This window comes from Ictalurus furcatus, chromosome 1, assembly GCF_023375685.1.
Source record: "Ictalurus furcatus strain D&B chromosome 1, Billie_1.0, whole genome shotgun sequence".
Lineage (NCBI taxonomy): Eukaryota > Metazoa > Chordata > Actinopteri > Siluriformes > Ictaluridae > Ictalurus > Ictalurus furcatus.
The window spans coordinates 22,221,755-22,242,666 of NC_071255.1; the positions used below are offsets into that span (position 1 = coordinate 22,221,755).

General features: G+C 39.0%; 1 protein-coding gene across 7 annotated transcripts in view; it reads left to right on the forward strand.

The window, feature by feature from the left end:
* Positions 1 to 20,637, forward strand: part of ptprub (protein tyrosine phosphatase receptor type Ub) — a 256,550-nt gene extending 235,913 nt beyond the window's left edge. For all 7 annotated transcript variants that reach the window (XM_053632512.1, XM_053632505.1, XM_053632487.1 and 4 more), the window contains 8 exons: positions 3,096 to 3,250; positions 3,497 to 3,632; positions 4,174 to 4,323; positions 10,102 to 10,416; positions 11,958 to 12,083; positions 15,481 to 15,638; positions 16,256 to 16,391; positions 16,619 to 20,637. In XM_053632512.1, the coding sequence (XP_053488487.1) occupies positions 3,096 to 3,250; positions 3,497 to 3,632; positions 4,174 to 4,323; positions 10,102 to 10,416; positions 11,958 to 12,083; positions 15,481 to 15,638; positions 16,256 to 16,391; positions 16,619 to 16,681 (1,239 nt within the window). In that variant the 3' untranslated portion in view covers positions 16,682 to 20,637. The remainder of the gene's footprint in view (positions 1 to 3,095; positions 3,251 to 3,496; positions 3,633 to 4,173; positions 4,324 to 10,101; positions 10,417 to 11,957; positions 12,084 to 15,480; positions 15,639 to 16,255; positions 16,392 to 16,618) is intronic.
* Positions 20,638 to 20,912: the final 275 nt, after the last annotated feature.

Consider the following 20,912-nt stretch of genomic DNA (forward strand, 5'->3'; position numbering starts at 1 on the left):
CTAATCTCAGCATTAAATACATTCTTGTGGGGAAAGAGAAAATTGAGGCAAATGTCTGTGCATGCACTTTTTTAAGTATAACCATGATTTAAGTGTGTCCAAGGAGCCCAACCACACATTCTATAAAGAGAAAACACTTCAGAAAGTACAAACACTAAAATTCACAATTGCACTGTAATATTGTATATGATTTGTATTATCGATCTACAGTCAGCTCTGAAATTATCGGTACCCTTCCAGAAAATGAGTAAAATCAATATATAAAATGAATAATACATTCAGTGAGTAATATTTTAAACTTAACCATATTGAAGGACACTTGTGGGATCTTGGACCACTTCTCTATGCATATATCATAGCTCCTCTTTGATTCAGACCGCAGGTTTTCACTGGGGTTTAAATGCAGAGACTGTGAGGACCATTGTAGAAAATGGATTTTGTGTTCCTAAAGCCATTTATTTCTGTGCTGAAATATCCAGCTAAGTCCAAGTACAAATCCGGCAGAGCTAACAGATTTTGTGCAGAAATACTCTGGTACTTAGCACAATTTACAATGCCATCAGACTTCATAAAAGCCCCTGGACCAAAACAGCCCAGATGCATCAATGACCCACCAACATATTTTACAGCAGATTTCAGCAAAAGAGTGAATTTGGTCCTACAGAATGTGACTACAAACATTTATGCTTAATTATATTTTTAACAGTTTACAGTGAATTGCATACCCCCCCCCCCCCCTTATATGTCCATAATATTGGGACATATTGTTAAAAATTATTAAGCATAAATGTTTTTTTTGGGGGGGAGGGGGGGGGGGTATTGTTTGCAATTATTGTGATATTGTTTGCAAAAGCATTTACAAATAAAAAACATAGTTTCAAATTGATAGCATACAGTGCTGTGAAAAAGTATTTGCACCATCCTGATTTCTTCTGTTTTTGTGTATATCACATACTAAATAATTTTAGATCTTCAAACGAAATACAACATAAAACAAAGGCAACATGAGTAAACACACAATATAGTTTTTATTCATGTATTTTTATTATTGAAGCAAAAAAAAGTTATCCAACACCTATCACCCATCTGAATTTGATTGAACAGGGTTTGCAGTAATCAGGCCTGGTTGCGTCTAGTCCAGCTTAACCCCATTATGAATGCAGTTTCATAGATTTGGGGAATTAGTAACTACGAGGACAAATACATTTTCACACAGGCCCAGTTGGTATTGGATACCTTTTTTGTTTCAATAAATAACAATCATTTAAAAACTATATTTTGTGTTTACTCATTTTGTTCTATCTTAGATTTTATTTTAATTTCTGAAACAATTTAGAATTAGATATACACAAAAACAGAAGAAATCAGCAAATACTTTTTCACATCACTGTAAGTATTCACCCCTGTTGCCATGATACCCCTAAATTAGTCCTGGTGCCATTAGTTGCCACCTGTGTACAAATAAGCTTTTACACGTTAAATAAGTGTTAAATACATCTGTTCCTAGAAGACACTAGATTTTTTAGAGAGCAAACAGCAGTATGTAGACCATGGAGCTAGCAAAACAAGTCCGGAGGTTCTGGAAATGTATCAATCAGGGTTTGGTTATAAATATAATATCCCAAATTTTGGTCATCCCTTGAAGCATCATTAAATTCATTAATAGAAAATGCAAAGAATATGCCAGAACTGTGAGTATGCCTAGAGGAGGCTGTTCACCAAATGTCAGTGATCAGGTAAGGAGTAAAGGCATTAGTCAGAAAAGCAACCAAGAGGCTGTATGTATTTTTATATTTATTATCTGACTTTTGCAGGTCAACAACAATGTATTTTTTGCTGTCTTACTCATTTTTCCCATGGTGATGGTGAATGAGTTTGTCTGTCTACCTATCTACAGAAGAACCACGATCCTATCCCACACTAAACACACACTAAAGTGTGCACGCACACATGTGCAGGCTTTCCGTACCTGCAGCTATGACAGGACTGAGGGCTGGATAGAAGTGAATATAGAGGAATTAACTGAGTTTAGCAAATCTTCATCTTCTCTGACTCGCTCCCTACCTTATGCTGCTGTGTGTAGGTACAGAGTTATAGAGGACTTTGATGTGTGCTGTACGAGCACACATTGGGTCTGTATGTCAATCAGAGTGACTGAGAGGTGTGTATGTGACAGCAGCACAAAGAGAGCATTACTGCGTCACTGTCACACAGCACTTCTGTTTATTTAAATTGGCTGGGATTGGGTATGGCTATTGAGAGTAATGATGTACTTACTGGCCACACCCACAAATATGCCTCTAAGTTTATAATTTCATCTCTGAGCCCTAATTTTCCACATTGTGTATAATCAATCAGATTTAAAGCAGAGATAGATAACTGTGCTCTATGAGGAGATCTCAGAGTTCATCACTAGAACAAATTCTTTAGGTTTGCGTATATTACATTTTGTAAACAAGATTTTAATGACAAAAAGGTAGTAAACACACACTCCAATTAGTGCAATGTAGAATGTAACCTGTTCTATATTACATTGGGTTATATAACATATATACCTACTATGCATATTACAATGAATAATATAAATATTTGGTCCTAATTACAGAATAATAATGTTGTACTGTATAATGTTGTGTTTGTCTCAGTAAGACATGATTTTGACCTTAAACTTCAAATTTCTTTAGCAATATTGATATAGGACTATTACTGAACAATGCACTGGCAGTATACTACTCTGCAATATACTACACTCTATAGTCATATTAGTATTAAATTAATTTTAAATTGTCTGCTTTCATGTTACATTGTATTTTGACAGCAAAAAAAAAAAAACAACAACATCTACCTCTCCATATTTTCTATCTCCCAATTATTTCAGGATTAAAGGAAAGTGCTTGTTTTTAAAGGGAGTGGTGAAAAAAAACATCTCTAACACATCACTTAGATGTGTTACTCAGATGCAAGAACTACATGCAAGTCATTTTATTAATCTCAATGGGCTGCTCAGAAAATCAATTGTAACTACCCATGTTGTTCGAGTCTGTATTTTGAGAAATTTCTTGTGTAAATATTGCCTTTGTGCTATGCGTTTTCAGAGGGGTTACTCAGCTAAGCATGAGGTGCAGCAGTTCCACTTTATGTCATGGCCAGAGCATGGAGTTCCATACCATGCCACAGGCCTGCTGGCCTTCATCCGCCGTGTCAAAGCCTCTACACCAGCTGATGCTGGCCCTGTGGTGGTCCACTGCAGGTACACAATTACCTGTTTGTCACAACATGCTCAGCATTATACTCGTGCTTAGCACACATACTGTGGTGACCTTGACCTGGGCAATTCTTTGGATAGAGAGAAATTTCTGTAACTCTACCACACATAGCAGTTCAAGTTTTGGAAAAATGTTAATGTGACAACATCATACAATCTGCTGATGTGTAAAGGAAAGGTATGTATTTAGTAATGCATCACTGCTAAACTCTGTTTGTGTGCATGTTGCAGTATGGGAGCTGGTAGGACAGGCTGCTACATTGTGCTGGATGTCATGTTGGACATGGCGGAGTGTGAGGGAGTGGTGGACATCTACAACTGTGTAAAAACTCTCTGTTCCCGCCGCATCAACATGATCCAGACAGAGGTCACACACACACACACACACACACACACACACACACACACACACACACACACACACACACACAAGGAAAAAGGTTCTTGTCATGTTTAAGCAGTGAATAATCAGTGTTCGGCTTTAGAGCATGTGAAACGTTCATGTAAATTGAACGTTTACAAACCCAATGACAAAAACCTTCACTGCATCCATCTACCTTGTGCATGCATGTCTTTCTTTAGACCACTCTCTATTTACATATCCAAACTTTATTATGTAAATCCAACATTTATTTGTTTTTTTGTTTTTTTTACATTTGTAAACATTTAGTAGACTCTTTCATTTGATCAATTCTGAAAGTATCTTTGTTTAGAACAATTTGTCTTCATGCATACTCATGCAATTTGGCTGCATGTAGCAAATGTTTCCTTTACTAAGAAGTTACTGTAGAATCATTCTGTCCAACAGCATTTATTAACTTTAATCAGGCTATATATTGCAAGCAGTTTTTACTGTCCGTATACCCACTTTTACACTTTCTCTCTTTCTCTTTTCCTCTCTGTTGCAGGAGCAGTACATATTCATTCATGATGCCATCCTGGAAGCATGCCTATGTGGAGAGACAGCTATACCAGTGAACGAGTTTGCGCTCACATATAAGGAGTTGCTAAGGGTTGACTCCCAGAGCAACTCCTCACAGCTACGAGAAGAGTTCCAGGTCAGCAAAATGCTTTATGTATCCTCAAAACCAGAGTGCCCCCAATTTACCTTGTAGATGACCTTAGTATGGCACACAGGCTTCTTTCTGCATTTTAAGATATAGTTAATTAGAAAATTATTATATTATGTTAATATATTAAATTAAATATAAATTATTGTAAACAGAACAATTTCACTGATAAAAAGTCATTTCCTATGTAGTGAGTAAATATAGTGCGTATGAAGTCTTTTGGCCTAAATGTATGTAGTATGCTTAAATTAAAAAAATAAATCTGAAAAATTATTAATATAAAAAAATCTGAAATACTATCTGTGTGTTCTATGAAATAGCATAATACAGCATTTGTGCTATTATACTTGCACACCCTGTCTTTGGAGGGTTAAAATGATATGCTCATTAATGTTCAAATGCTTAAAATACTGCATTTTTTAAATACAACTTTTAAAGGGATTTGATGTTGTTAATATGCACTAAATTCAGACATTAGCCTGTATGCTAATATTCATCGATCAAATACAATCAAAGTGAGATTAATCAAACAAGTGGAAATCACTGCTCAGTGATGCTGCATTTTTTAATACTCAACAACCCGCCCAGTTATTCCTTGAGGACAGCCCCAAGAGGTGTCCTGAGAATTTAAATTTGTGTTAGCTTTTTTATTGATACTCACTATTACAAGCCACATGTTAAGTAAGGCAAACTTCAAATGAAGACTAAAGACCTAACTTGGTAGAAAAGTGTTATATTGACTTTAAAAAAAATCTCCCTTGTCTTCTGTGCTTTCTTTAATGTTGTACTGATCCCTTCCAGTAGTCTTTTAGCTAAATGGTATTCTCATTCCCTGACCTAGAGAGCTAGAATTTTTCAAAGCACTTCTATAAGGCCACTCTGTATAAGGACAGTCTACTAAATGCTGTAACTATCAATGTAAATAAGGGAGCCATAGTTAGATTATCATTCGTCTGCTGTAAATTAGAGATGATACACAATGACTTATTTCACTATTTGGTGATGGTTTTTCTCTTTTAAGTCTCCCCACTTCCCACATTTTCTTTCACTTACCATCTCGGGCAGTTTTGGGGTTTTTTCTTGTCACTGTTGGGCTCAATAGGGGATGTCTAATATAAAAAGCACTATATAAACAGAACTGAATGTTTGCACTTCAATGATGATGTAGCCTGCAACAAGTGCATGTGTAAAGAGATAACAGGACAGCTATTTGGTTCATTACTAATGCATGCAATTGCATATTCATTTTATACTAGTGGGCTGTGTTTTATGTGCATTGCAGTGTAGAATGGTAAATGCTCAATGTCCAAGCTTTTGTAAAAGGTACAAGGTGGCTGATTTGCTAGGAAATTATTGTTCAGAGCTTTGATCCAAGAACTCATTCATAATGATTCACCAATATTTGTGAAAATTGTCCATGCACTTTGCAATCATATCTGAGCCTGAGCTGAAATCTGCAGTCTGCAGATGGGTATTTATATAACATTTACACAAAGAGCAGAAATATAAATAATTTGAAGAATTCTGCTAAGCACATGTTTGTGGAACTCGCTTTTGTACTGCCTAATAATGTCTCATACATTTAGCTTTTAGTGACTTGCACATAGACACACAATAACACTATATATATATATATATATATATATATATATATATATATATATATATATTTGTCTCTCTATGGCTTTCCGAAAGGCAGCTCAAATCTGATTTTTTGGAATATCTAACTTTCTTTTTTCTACATTATCTGAATTTCTTTTTTTCTGCATTTTCTACCATCTGACTTTTTTTTTCCAAATCAGATTCAAGTCACATTCATGTGTGGTTGCAATTCTGATTTTAAATCAGATTTTGGGACATATTTAGGTTTTCAAGGGCATAAAAATCACATTCAAATTCTTAAGATATAATCTTCTGCTTCTAATCATGCGGATAAAATGAGAGAATGTGACTACAATCCAAACAGACACATCTATTTTGTTTACTTATAATTTTGTGACAAGGAGGAAGGAGGGCCCAGGATCTGAGGATGCACACCTCACCAAACGTGCATTTCCCAATGCCTCCCCTTGAACCAAGCATAGGTGAATTGAGGTCTGGTTACAGCCCAAATCCACCAATGCGTGGCATGTACCCCCCTGAACACTCACTGGAATGTGGTACGTCCCGGCTTGATCGGGGGCAGCCTGTGGCATGTTTGGGATCTGGACCAACACTCCCACCTCCATCATGTGGTATCGGTTCTGGAAATGCCCAGGCTCCCTGCAATGGCAGCACACTGGCCCAGGCATTACTCCCACACCTGCGGGCTCGGATTCACCCACCTGGGAGAGAGAGGTGACAGACACAAGGGAAGAGGGAGGAGGAGGGAAAGTATGGGTTTGGGGCACAGGTTTGAGGGGAATTGGCCCCAATCTCTGTGGTGCAGGGACGAGGAAAGGATGGGAAGGAGGGTGAGAGAGAAAGAGAGGAAGACGGGAGGGGGTTGGCTGCCCCCGGATATGCCGCCAGTGGTCCTCGGCCAGCTGGCCACCTCGTTGAGCGATGGTGGACAGTGGCACTGGTTCCACTCCACTGTCCCTTCCGGAAGTCGGGCATCGAACTGCTCCAGCACCACAAGGTTGATCACATCCTCGGCATCGTGTCCCTCAGCCAGCAACCAGAAGTGTCCAGGAGCTTCTGGACAAATGCAAATGGGCAGCTGAGCTCACGGAAGGTCAGCGACCGGAAGTGCTGACAGTGCTGTTCTGTGGTCTGGCAGACGTGCTGCAAAATCATCCGTTTCAGGTCCGGGTACTCCAGCATGTTGGCGATCAGTAGGTGCTGGGCCGCGAGCTGGGCTTAGCTGGACAGGAGCGGCAACAGACGGGCTGCCCACTGACTCTTGAGCCAGCCCCACACCACCACAAAGTGCTCATACAGCTCCAAAAAGGCCTCTGGGTCGTCCTGCTGTCCCATCTTGGTAAGGGTGAGGTGGGGCTGGAAAACCAGCCTGCTGCCTCAGGCCCTGTTTGATCTGCTGTTCTTGGTCATTGCACAGCTGGAGGAGGGCTTCATGTTGGGTCTGGTTTAGGCTGGCGAGGGACATGAAGAGGTTTGCCAGCGGTGAGGACTCCATGACGGTGTCTTTCTCCGAATCCTGGGCTTTGGCACCACTGTAAAGACAGGAAAGGAGGAGGCGGGAACAGGTTTAATGTAAAAGTAATATTTAATCATAAACAGAACATAAAACACAACAGAAACATACCAACAGAACTCAAACATACAGCACAAATGCATCTCTCTCTGCAAGAGACAGCAAGAGGGAGAGAGAGCAGAGAGAAAAACAAAACTGGTTGCCTGGTCACCAGACACGCTGTTATCTGGTCCTCGGCCCGCTGGGATCGATCCCCCACAACGCTGGGCGATGGCACTAGACTTCCTGGCGGGCAACTACGGCTCCTCCCTATTTCAGGCGGATGTCAGCCGCACCTCCACCTCCCTGGTGGATGGCAGCGGGTCCTCCGACTCACGGCAGACAGCAGCAACTCCTCCTTCATCCATGGCAACCGCTCCAGCACCACCGCCTCTTTAGTGCCGCAATCCTCTCACAGTGGCGAGGGCTCTCCGACAGCACGTCCCTCTTCCTTCCCGGGTTTCGGCACCACTGTAACACTTCAAAGACAGGCAAGGAGGAGGCGAGAACTGGCTGAATGTAAATGTAATATTTAATCATAAACAGAACATAAAACGCTACAGAAACACACAAACAGTACTCAAACATAAAGCACATGTGCATCTCCCTCTCTCCCCTGGCACTTCCAGCTGCTTTAACTCTCTCTCCCGCTGATTAGATCACTCAGTGCCAGGTGTGCATCCTTACAGCCTGGCCCCTCCCTCCTTCTCGTCACAAATTTGTAATGTGAACATTATGAGGACCATAAAAAAATACATTTAAATTTTACTTGCTATGTGAACAAAATGCATGAGGGTGAACTGCAGAAAGTCAGCTACTGAGTTACAGAATGTTACATTTTCTGTAGATAAAAATCATTGTCATGTTAATGCAAGGAACAACATTATTTGTGTCCAGAATGGTGGACAGTGTTGTATGCAATTCTAAACTATTTGTGAAGCTGTACAGTATTGAGAGGACAGTCAAACAGCTGATTTTGACACTGTTAATGTCTCAAATTTATTCTGGCCTGAAGACTTATTATTGCCTGATATACATGACACCTTTTTCATTTTTATGATGAGCAACAGACTCTTTGTGCAAATTGCACATCTAGAATTAACCGTAGACCTTTTATGAGGTTTCTTGGGCAGGAAATAAGGATGTCACAGCACACAGCTGACCAAAATAAACTGAGCATCCAATTACTTTGTTGTCAGTATGAATTTTCCAATAACTTATGGTCCCTCATATAAAACAGTAAGGAATATTTGCTGTAAAGTTAATGTTCATGTGAAAGTGTGCTCAAATGCCTTTGAAGAGAGAATGATTTAAGGCTTGGGGTTGGTTAATTATACTATTAATATTATACTGTAGATATTTTCCAGATTGTAGTACATAAACAGGTAAGAGCACTTGCCAAATCTTTGTTAGGCTTTTACCAATTTCACTTCAGGGAATAACGCTGGTGCTTATATACTATCACTTCTTACAATGCAGAAATCTAGATTGACATTTAAGAACACAAACACTACTAATGTTTTTTTAATTTTTTAAATTTTTTTATGCAGCCCTAAAAATCAGTACTCCTCGCTGTTCTCTCCATTTATCTCTAAAAGTGCATCTTGCATTATTATACTCCATATGAATTATAGTGCAATTATCACTGTGTGCTTTCTGACTCTAATAGAGGGGACAGGCACAGGAACGTGTTGGATAAGAGGACTGACTACTGTTTGATGGCAGGGTGTTGTACATGCTTTGATCCAATAATGCTATCTCTCTGGCACTCACACTGGCATCGTCCATATCACTCTGAATTTGTGCACATGTTTTGCTGTGCAGTTGGTGAATTTATTTCATTACATAGGTTTTCTATTAATATTTTCTTGTATTTACACTGTTCATGGAGAGTAGAGTATTGCTTTCTCCACATCAACAGCAGGCAGGAATTTGCACACAGACCCTAGGTAAGCAGTGTTCCCATTTTAGTGGTACATTTTCTGATGAAATCGTAACGTTCCTATTCATTATGTATGAAGCTGGCCTGATTTCCAGTTTTTGTTCAATAATTTCAGCTGTGCTGTTTATGAGTGAAGTGAAATGCTTTTTAAAGTCAAATCAGAAAGCTGCAGTTAGCGTGAGGCCCCATCTGCAGAGGCCAGATGCACGATGCGGCTTGTGTGAAGTGTAAATCAAGCTAATCGCCCCAGTGGCAATGAGCTGCTCTCATCCCCTCTGTATTGCTGCTTTTCCCATCAAGGTTGTGCTTTCTTTTTCATTTTCATTTCTTTTCTTTCTCCGCCCTCATTGTCTTTTAGCTCTTAGTCTATGTGTTTCCCCATGTGCACATCTAGCCATCTTCATTTTTCCTCTCCATATTTTATTATCACTGCTGTTCCCCATCTCTGTACTTTCCTCTCCCAGACATATTAATCATTTATTTTCAATTCTCTGCCATCAAAAAAAAAAAAAAAACGCAAATTCACAAACCTGTCAGACAAAGATGAACCAAAGTCATGAACAAATGAATTCATACACAGTAGAATTTGTCAGAGGGTACAGTATACTGTACCTGTGCGGTTGATGTGAGTGCTTGTGTCCCTCTGCAGACGTTGAACTCTGTAACACCTCACCTGGATGTGGAGGAGTGCAGCATCGCACTATTACCACGGAACCGTGAGAGGAATCGCAGCATGGATGTTTTGCCGCCAGACCGTGCTCTTGCTTTCCTGGTTACCACAGAGGGTGATAGTAACAACTACATCAATGCTGCTCTCACTGACAGCTTCCATCGGCCAGCAGCCTTCATAGTGACGCCCCATCCTCTGCCTGGCACAACCACTGACTTCTGGAGGCTGGTGTTTGACTATGGATGCACCTCCATTGTCATGCTCAACCAGCTGAACCAGTCAAACTCTGCCTGGGTGAGTTCCTCTAACATGGCAATACTGAGAAGGATGCACCACCTTTAAGGAAGCACGGGCATTAGGCTACATGCATGAGTCTCAGAGTCTGCTGAGGCTCAATTCATTCTGAATTCCAGCCTGTAAGGAGTTACCCCTCCCTCTCACCTTCTCTGTTTTCATATTTTACTTAGTTTTAAATGAGCTATTTATAATCATATATCTTTTAACATTCTAATGTTTTGAATGATGATCTGTTGTCATTTATTCTTTTACTGACATCTATTATTTAACTATTTTATATAATTTTAATTTTGTAAAGCACTTTCATTAATAATAATAATAATAATAATAATTATTATTATTATTATTATTGTTGTTGTCGTTGTTATTAATGCATCATTTTTTTCCCCTTTCACAATTCCCATGGTGATCTACAACATGTGCTCACGGTTGTTTTGCTTTCTGTTATAGTCCTGTTTCCGCCCCTGTCCTCACTGCTTTGTTACCCAAATGTGTTCACCTGTTCTGTGTTAGTCCTTGATTGGAATGTCAGGTAAACCCTGTTGTGTCAGTGCATTGTCACAAAGTCTTGTGCTTGTGCTTTTCTATCACTAAGTCACATAAAGTGCATATTAACTTTAGGCACGTTTGTCCTGTCTCTCACTACCAACTACATAATGAAATACAAACCCAATTGGTGGAGTGTTTAAGACCTGCTCTCATCTGACTAAAATGTTGTTAGGGGTTTTACTCCTGCTCCAGATGGAGTTTTGCTTTGTTTGCTCTAATTGCTAGAGTCTTAGCATGCTCACTTGCTCCATTGTCTTCTAGTATTAGTGTGTGTTCTTACTGAGCCATTTGCTTTGTGTCATTCAGTCTCCCATTCACTTCATTTTACATTTGAATGGCTTAAGGCTTATAGCCTTCTCTTGCTTTCTTTCTTCATCTCTGTTTTTTATACTGTATCTCGTTCTCCCTTTCCTACATTGTTTTTGCCTCCAAGTCACACTCTTTCTTCTGTTTCTTTGGCTATTTCCCCCTTGCTCAGTTCCTTTCCCTCTGTATCATTCTTCCTTCATCCCTTTCTCTCTGCAGTCCTTTTGTATTAATAGTTGCTTCTTTGGTTGCCAGTATCACAATTTTAATACTATTCAGTCTCTGAGGACAGTAATCCATGTATTATCTCTCTTTCTACTCTGTCATCTCATTAAGACCTGTCTACCCCTCCTTTCTCTCTCTTTCTGTCTCATTCACTGTGTCTCATTAGACTACAAGCCCTACAGGCATTTGAATACTTTTTCAACTGCTTATTGTACTATTTATTGGCCTGATGCTTCTGAAATTTCTTCTGTGACAGAAATGATTTGCTGTTTCTCTCTTTCTGTTCTGTTCTGTTTCTCTCTATCTGTTCTAGATATGACTCTAAAGCATTTTGCTTGAGTGGCACTTGACCTTCAAAAAACAATTCCTCTCTACAAATAGATTCTAGACGCTTGTCAAAAATTGTTTTGTTTTGTGTCCTCTTTTATTCTTTGTCTCTTCTTTCTCTTTCTCTGAAGCCTTGTGTGCAGTATTGGCCCGAGCCTGGTCTCCAGCAATATGGCCCCATGCAGGTAGAGTTTCTCTCCATGTCTGCTGATGAGGATATCATCACGCGTCTGTTCCGGGTTACAAATGTGTCACGGGTGAGTCTCAACCTATAGACACTGTACACACATGCTCATGTAAATGTCACAAATATGTAGCTTAAAAAAAACAAAAAAGGGACTTGTTAATGGTTCTTTATGAGATTTCATGAAAATAACTATGAGTGCTTGATATAAGCCGTGGCACTGGCATTGCAGTAAAATTTGTTCATATCTCTTCCGGTTGCTTTTTTTACACCAATAAATAAGACAAAATGGTAGAAAAACCTCATCATGTTTGCTTCATCTGAACTTTCCACTTGAGAAAATATTGATTAATGTAATAATTGCACGAAAATGAACAATTCATTCATCAATGATTAGACTGTAATTACCCACAGATATTATTTCATATTTACCTTGGGAAGCGCATCTACAATGGCTATAATATGTTCTAAATAAACATTTTTCATGCCTACCATGAGCCACGCAGAAGCAAGCACAAAATCCACAAAAGGTCAAACTTTTCAATATGCCCCAGCTCATCACTGAGAAAGAGACTATCTTCTTCTGTTTTCCCAGGGGCACATCATAGCGCTCTCCATCCAGCGGGTGTATTATAGATACTCTTTCTGTATTTCCTGCCTGAAGTGTTCGTAAACCATACCGTTTTTACCGAGGCTATAATATGGTAAATGAGAAACAGGAAGTGCAGTGAATAACAAAAAAGTAATTGGCATGGCCCTCAACACAGACAAAATAGATAGTGAGCAAGCATGCACATATGGTATGAATTTGTCAGGAAGATGTAAAAGGGGTGGTGAGAATCTTTGTGTGTGTGTTTGTTTGTGTGATATAGAAGGTGGGATAAGGAATAGGTCAGTCTGGAGTTGTCCATTGTCTGTCAGAGCCTTTCTAACTGTCTGAATGACAAGCGCCAGATTAGTGACACACCTTGTCATGTGATACAGTATATCTGGCTGTCATCCTCTACACCTCCAGACATCTCACAATGTCACACCAGCTTAGAGACAGACCACTACTCAGCCTTCGAGGGCCAGATGTACAAGGCTTTTTGTGTTTGTTTTTCAGTTGATATACATTTCCATGTAGAAATACAGTTTGGGAGGATTGCACGGAAAGTGGAATGTCAGCACAAGAAATGGCTGGAGAAGTCAAGTCTAGTTGATTTACGTATTTTATTTGATGTGCTAAGTATTCCGAAATTAGCGGTAGACAATTTTGCCTATTTTATCCTCTTCCCCAAGCTAGGTGGAAATGTTTCTACACTAAATGCCATGTATGTTCCTCAGAGCAGTAGGCCTATGAGCATTGTTACAGTTACAGTATCTCACAAAAGTGAGTACACACCTCACATTTTTGTAAATATTTGATTATATCTTTTAATGTGACAACACTGAAGAAATGACACTTTGCTGCAATGTAAAGTAGTGAGTCTACAGCTTGTGTAACAGTGTAAATTTGCTGTCCCCTCAAAATAACTCAACACACAGCCATTAATGTCTAAACCGCTGGCAACAAAAGTGAGTACACCCCTAAGTGAAAATGTCTAAATTGGGCCCAAAGTGTCAATATTTTGTGTGGTCACCAATATTTTCCAGCACTGCCTTAACCCTCTTGGGCATTTAGTTCACCAGAGCTTCACAGGTTGCCACTGGAGTCCTCTTCCACTCCTCCATGACAACATCACGGATCTGGTGGATGTTAGAGACCTTGTACTCCTCCACCTTCCGTTTGAGGATGCCCCACAGATGCTCAATAGGGTTTAGGTCTGGAGACATGCTTGGCCAGTCCATCACCTTCACCCTCAGCTTCTTTCTCAAGGCAGCGGTTTAGACATTAATGGCTGTGTGTTGAGTTATTTTGAGGGGACAGCAAATTTACACTGTTACACAAGCTGTACACTCACTACTTTACATTGTAGCAAAGTGTCATTTCTTCAGTGTTGTCACATGAAAAAATATAATCAAGTATTTACAAAAATGTGAGGGGTATACTCACTTTTGTGAGATACTGTACATTTATATAGCGCTTTTCTGGTGGGTGGGGTCAGGGCTTGTTGCTAGGTGCATGTTTGCCATTGATATGTTTTAACTGCCAAAATGGATTTTTTTTCTATTCTAGTGACCACGATTTATTTATGACAAAATGTGTTATAATATGACACTGTTTCAGTCAAACTATGTGTTATAATACTGCTTCTCCATTGTAAGTAATTATGTAGATCGGACATCAAATTCAGTACAGCTGGCAAGGAACTGCAAACAAAACTGTATTTATTGACATTGCTAGTTTTCAAATGTTACAGAACCTGCATTCAACCACATAAAAATAGAATACAGTCTTAATTACACATTTTTGTAAACTAAAAAAAAAAAACAAGGAGATTATTCTGTACCCAGCTGTCATAAAACCTGTCAGTTGTATTAATTTCCCACACACAGTTTACTGCTTCTGACACAAGAGTCTTCATATAATAAGAACTTCATTTATTAACAGATTTCTTCCCTACTGAACTTGCATTTCTTTTAAGGTCCCAAGCTTTTTGATGACTCTGTGGTTGAAGATTTCCACCATTTTACAGTGGCTTTTAAACTGCAATTTGCACCACTCACAGAGTGCACTTAGTAAATGGTCCTAGGTGCAGTTTACATCATGAGTTACAGCCACAGAAAATTGAATGTTAATGTCAGACATATTAAAAAAGCATTTTAGGACCACACTGAGTCACGGTCTTGCTCTGTACCTCCTCATATACATACATACAGTCACACTTCCCAGTACACATACTTTGCATTTCCTCTTGTTTGTTTGTTTTTCTTTTTTACCTTAGAAAAGCTTGAAGCAAAAATGAATGGCCAAATAGGTACTTTCATTGTACCCTTAAAGGCACAAAGGCAGTGTTTTAGGCCCTAAAATGTACCTAAAATGTAGGTACATTCACCTGGTGACTAAGGATAGACACCCACAGGACAGACAGTTTTTACACATACTTAATATATACATGTGTGAAGCTAATAGGAACTTCCACTTTGCAGTGTCTAGAATAAGTACTGCCTTTCTGCCTTTTTTGTCTTATCTAACCTCCTCTCTTTGTTACAAAATTGCTGAAACTGTTTTTCCATCAGCTCGTTGAAGAATAGTCAGTGTGCCCATATTGATGGGCTAGGTTTCCAGTGGTAGGATCTTGGGGTGCCACAATTAATACCGCTTGTGTTTTGGGGCAGAGGACAGAGTAAATCAGAGCTTGTGTGTCTTTCTCCAGCGTTGTTCTTCCCTACAGACTCATTCATCACAGCTCACACCCTGCTGACTCTGCATTCCCGGGAGCTGTACATGGGAAATAGCTCTGGGCTCCTGTATACATACTCATAAAATGACCCACAAATTTATAAGAGATGATATATTACAGCCCATTTCTCTTGTCTATGGTTAGCTACAGGAGGGTCATCTGGTGGTGTGCCAGTTCCAGTTCCTGCGCTGGTCAGCGTATCGTGATGTTCCTGACTCCAAGAAGGCCTTCCTTAACCTGCTTGCCCATGTGCAGAAGTGGCAAAGAGAATGTGGCGATGGTCGCACTGTGGTCCACTGCCTGTGAGTAACACACATGCACACACGGGGTTTGCTGTGAACAGCTTCTACTTTTCAATTGTAATGGGACCAGCTAGTTACTAAAACACACATACACACATAGTTATTGTCATAAAACATCAAACAGAAATTCCTTCCACATGCACACATGCAGTCAAGGTACTCACATATGAATATAAACAAATGTCCCTGGGGAGAAAGAGTTGTTTGCGCCTACAGGCATGTGCTACTTTTCATCCTCTGCTCAGAAAAGCAGGGGGAAAGAGATTATGGAGATGAAATCAATTATGTTCTAATACAGAATACAGTAGCCTCCCTCAGCAGTGTATCCAGAGCTGCCAAGACTATGACTGTGATTGATTACACCACCATCATCTCATCTGTCTACAACCGCACCTCTAGTCTTTTCTACTAGTCTACTGAATACTGTTTGTTCAGGACATTTGGATAGAAATGCAAGATGCCAAATGGAAAAAGGATCTTGGCAGTCACTGATTTAAATCATCTCAGTGCATACATACAGTACATGTTATTATGCTTACTGCAATCTTGTGTAATCATACACTGCATGCATATCTGTATGTTTTACATTTGCTATATATTTTTGTTGGTGTGCACAGTAATGGAGGTGGGCGTAGTGGCACATTTTGTGCATGTACTATTCTGATGGAGATGATCCAGTACCAGAGCATGGTGGATGTGTTCTATGCCGCTAAAACACTGCGAAACGCCAAACCCAACATGGTGGAGTCACTGGTAGGTGACAGAACCCGTGAGACTGAGCAAACTCAGCAGACTTCTTAATCACTATCAACTTTTACCTTGTTAAATAAGAGCAAATATGTTTAATTCACTTATCCACAAGTTAGGGAAAATGAAAAAAAGTATAACATAAAATATTAGATTTTTCTTTTACCAGATTTACTGTTATTTGCGGCACAACACTGACTCATCAATATTTTCTGTGTGTGTAACTCCCCTAGGAGCAGTACCGCTTCTGTTATGACCTGGTGATGGAATATTTGGAGTGCATGGACCTCAGATAGCAACATATCTCAACTGTCCTCTAAGTACAGAGGAGGACTGCTGGCAGACTCACTTTCTTTATTCTCTCTATCGCTGAGCTCTCTTTCCATCTCTCTCCCTTTCTCTTTTGTCAGCTCGCTCACACCAAAACTCTTTCCTAGGAGGGGAAGAACAGAAAATAAACATGTGAGCAGAACCTTTCGCCTTTTCGCCCCGGAATGTCTAGATGTGGTGGACCATCCATCTCCTAGTTGTTTGTGGTTTAGTGTTGTTTTGTCAGCATCTTTTCCCCTCCTGTTGTCCCCTGAGCTGTGAGCAATCCACTCAAAATAACTCAAAGCCAACCCAGATACCCAGAGTGCGAGTGTGTTTTGACTTCACTTCCTGAGAGTATGACCAGTGTTCTGTTCCATACTGTGCTGGGAATGCTCAAAGACAGGAAGTGTCCCTAGTTGGCTGGACTGAGGAAAAGAAAGGTGTGTTGCTTGGATGTGTTCTCCGTATGTGCAGTACAGTACACTAGAGTGAGACATCTGAGCCATGGCATGTAAGATCAAGAAGGGGCAAACACACACACACAAGCAAACACGAAAACACTCTCTCCGTTACCTGAACATTGAATCTGCAGCCAGCTCTTCATTACTTCAGTTAACAGTGCATCACTATGGCTGCTTCTTCACTAAAGAGCCTTGGACATCCATTTTATAATAAGGTGTCTGGACTGCATTATACAATCCTAGTATTGTACCTGGTTGGACCATCTATAATTGGACCAATAAGAATGCATCATATTGGTCTATGAGTACACAAAGACAGAGTCTGTTATTTCCTGCAATACAAAATTCAATGTCACTGATTATAAAGAGAGCTGTCATAAATTTGATGGCTTTAATATTCTGCACTGGCTCAATTTTTCTTTTGCTTTTCTCACTTGTACATAGAATTAACGTCTGCAGATGTTCTGTTTGACGTCTAAGGCGCTAATCTATCTTATGTATGCAGAGGGAGTGCATTAATAGTCAGTATCAGACAAAATGTGGTTTACAGGTTGACTCTGACATTTGCCCTCAAATAGCTGAATAAGAGAAGCGCTACTGGAGATTTACAGTTGCATTAAGAGGCTGCAACAAGGGCAAACCTAAACTCGAAAGACAGGGGTAGATTGATACATGGGAAGTCAACAAGTGTTGACTTCTAACCATTTATCTTCACTCTGACATGTATTTGTCAATTGGTTACTGTTTAGCAGTGTTGTGGACCTTTGGCTAAATATGGCTGTCTAAGTGTTCAACTGATGCAGCATCTTGGACTTAAGATATGTTAAAATATCCCTTTAATTTGCAGTTTCAGCAGGTGACCCTGCTGACCCACTTCACCATCCATCCATCCATACATATATACATACATATTGTACAGTCTGAATACAAATATTGATTTCTAATTATTATTTCCAATGGTTATTTCCAATTTCAAACAATAAATAAAATTAATGTATATTATTCTTCAATTTATCTACTGCTTATATGGTAATGAGAGGAGCATGTCTCATTGTGCACAAGCATCGCTTGAGCATTATAGTCTAGAAATTGTACCCCCATATTAAAGCCATATTAAATATCAATGAGACTCATGCTGGGTAAGTGTATTTTAGGAAGGTCAGTTTAAAAAAAAAGTCACAAATCCTTGCTGAAAAATCTATTTTAATCTGATCAGTTACCAGCTGCCAGATGTAGGCCAAGCTCATGAAACTGATAGGCCACCTTTGCCAGCTGAAATGTTATTTCAGATTCTTTATTTGCTTCATTAATTTAGTCGATGAGTAAATGTTTGAGATTTTCTAATTGCCTTACTGTTGAGTTATTTCCCTAATATTCCAATGTAGTATTAATAGGGGTGACTCAGAAACTCAGTTTCCTTCTTAACATCATTTTCCAGCTGGCGAAGATGGTGTACCAGTTTGACCCGCTCGAGTCTGTGTTTTGGCAACCGGTAGCTGGTTAGATCAAGCTGGATTTTTCAGCAGGAATGTGGGAGAATAAAACTCTAAAATCATACAGCCAGACATCTATATCTACATGAATTGTACTGCTTTTTAATGCCATGGAATATCAGTAAGCTGTAGTTTGATAGTTGTTCGTGCAAAATCAGGTAATGTGGGAAAATGAAATAGGTAAAGTAATATTTGCAATGTAACTGCTTTCCCACAGCATTATTAAAGCACACAATTTGTTGCACAACTCTGATTGTGTAGAGCCACAGCTGAAGCCAAATCCATCTGAACTAGAATAGATTGTCCACTTCTGGTAACTATATGAAATCTAGTACTATGCTTTAGTACTATTGTACTTCATATATGTACAGGCTACATACAGATGAAAATGAAAATATTGTTAGTAATCCCACAGCATGTTATAATGTCAATTTGACTTGGTTTGTAAATCATTTCCGAAAACATTTGAGATGTCGTTTTAAAATTATATTGGCATTAATAAGAGCATAGGGTAATCTAGACACTGTAAGATTCCATTCAAATCAATAGGATGATTAACACGAACACTTTCAATTGCTCTATTCTGCATTAACCATCAATATCAGATTCAAGCCCCATTTAACAAGTGGTATGTTTGGACACATCTGTCTCATTATCCTAAAAAAGTGGTAAGGAGAGTAGTAAATGTCGCATTAATTTAATAGACAATAGATAAATGATTAAAGATACTAGAATCAATAAAATAGGAAAAGTCAGAAGTTGAAAATATAGGGGGTAGTAAATGATAAATGAACAAATAATATCAGTTTAATTTTTCATTTATTTTATTGACTGACTGTTTATAATCAGAATTCTTTATTCACTATCATTAATTCTAATATACATTTATATAGCCTAATACAATATACATACTGTATAATGATCGATTTAATTCACACACATTTCCATAACATACAACCCAATCTCATCTGAAAATCACACACCTCTCAAATAATTCTCTAACTGCAGAGCTGCTAAACATGTCATATTGGAGATTCATCAGGTTAATTGTCATAAAAAACACACACAAGATTTTAGTGCAGCTGCTTTGCCAGTTTTATAGCTGTGCATATGTCATTCCAGATGTTGAGCTTCTGAGTGACGGTCTCTCTAGCCAATGGCATCCAGCACAGTCCAGAATTCCAAGCCAACAAGCTGGTTTAGAGAGTCAAGGGAATCCACTGAATGGTCTGACAGATGGAACAGTTTATAATAGGAAAGAGTTATTGAGGGCTGATCCAGAGAATTTCAATAAACTGTATATTCTTTTACTACCCTGAACTTTGTGAGAAAGTGCCTGGACCCTCATACTGGAAAAGAAGATTATGTGTACATATGGATGTATATTTGTTAATGTGAATAGTATGTGAATAAACCAATACATGCTTGGCCACATTTAAAAGTAAATACTAAAAAAGTTGAATGTATTGTACTGTACAGTATATTACCTTTTGATTCATTAATGTGCCACCAAATTATATGATGCATATATCGCCTGCTGTGGAGCTCAAACAAGAGCCACCTAAAGCCCCTCCATGAAACCCACCTATAGTCATCCCAGACAGCATAACACTGAATTCTTTCATTCTGTCTCTCATGCAGTATTAGAGACATATTTTCCATTTCATTTGTTCTTTTGTACAGCATGTTGTTCAATGGTCCAGTGTGCTTATTCAGACAGCGTGGAAAAACAGTGGACTTTTGCCATCTAGTCTGATATGGAAACAGCCTTTGGGCAGTTTTTTCCATGTTGTTATAATTCTTTTTCTTCTTTTTGTAAGTGTTTGTGTATGGTGCTGAATGGACTGAAAAGAATATTGTGTTTTTGACCATGTATTTGTGGGTTTGCAGTGGGACATGGAAGCTGACATGACACACAGATTTGGGGGTTGGAGGGGTTTTTTGTCTTTAAAAGAAGATGAATAAAAGATTCTACAATGGACATTACTTATGTAGTTGATGGTTTTATATATATATATTTTAAATAGCTGTAATTTACGTTTTTATTAACATTTGTATTTGGAATTAATTTGACACAGATAATAATCACAGCTATATATATTGCCTCTCACGTCAGAACCAGCTCTGTAGGACATATGTCATGAATGTCCTGCATGGAAAGAAACAGTGGGTGAGGGCTGTGCTTGTATTATGAATATGCCCATGACCTACTGTAGAACAAGACTTTCTGTAAAAGATTTTTTTATCCTCTCTCCACCTTT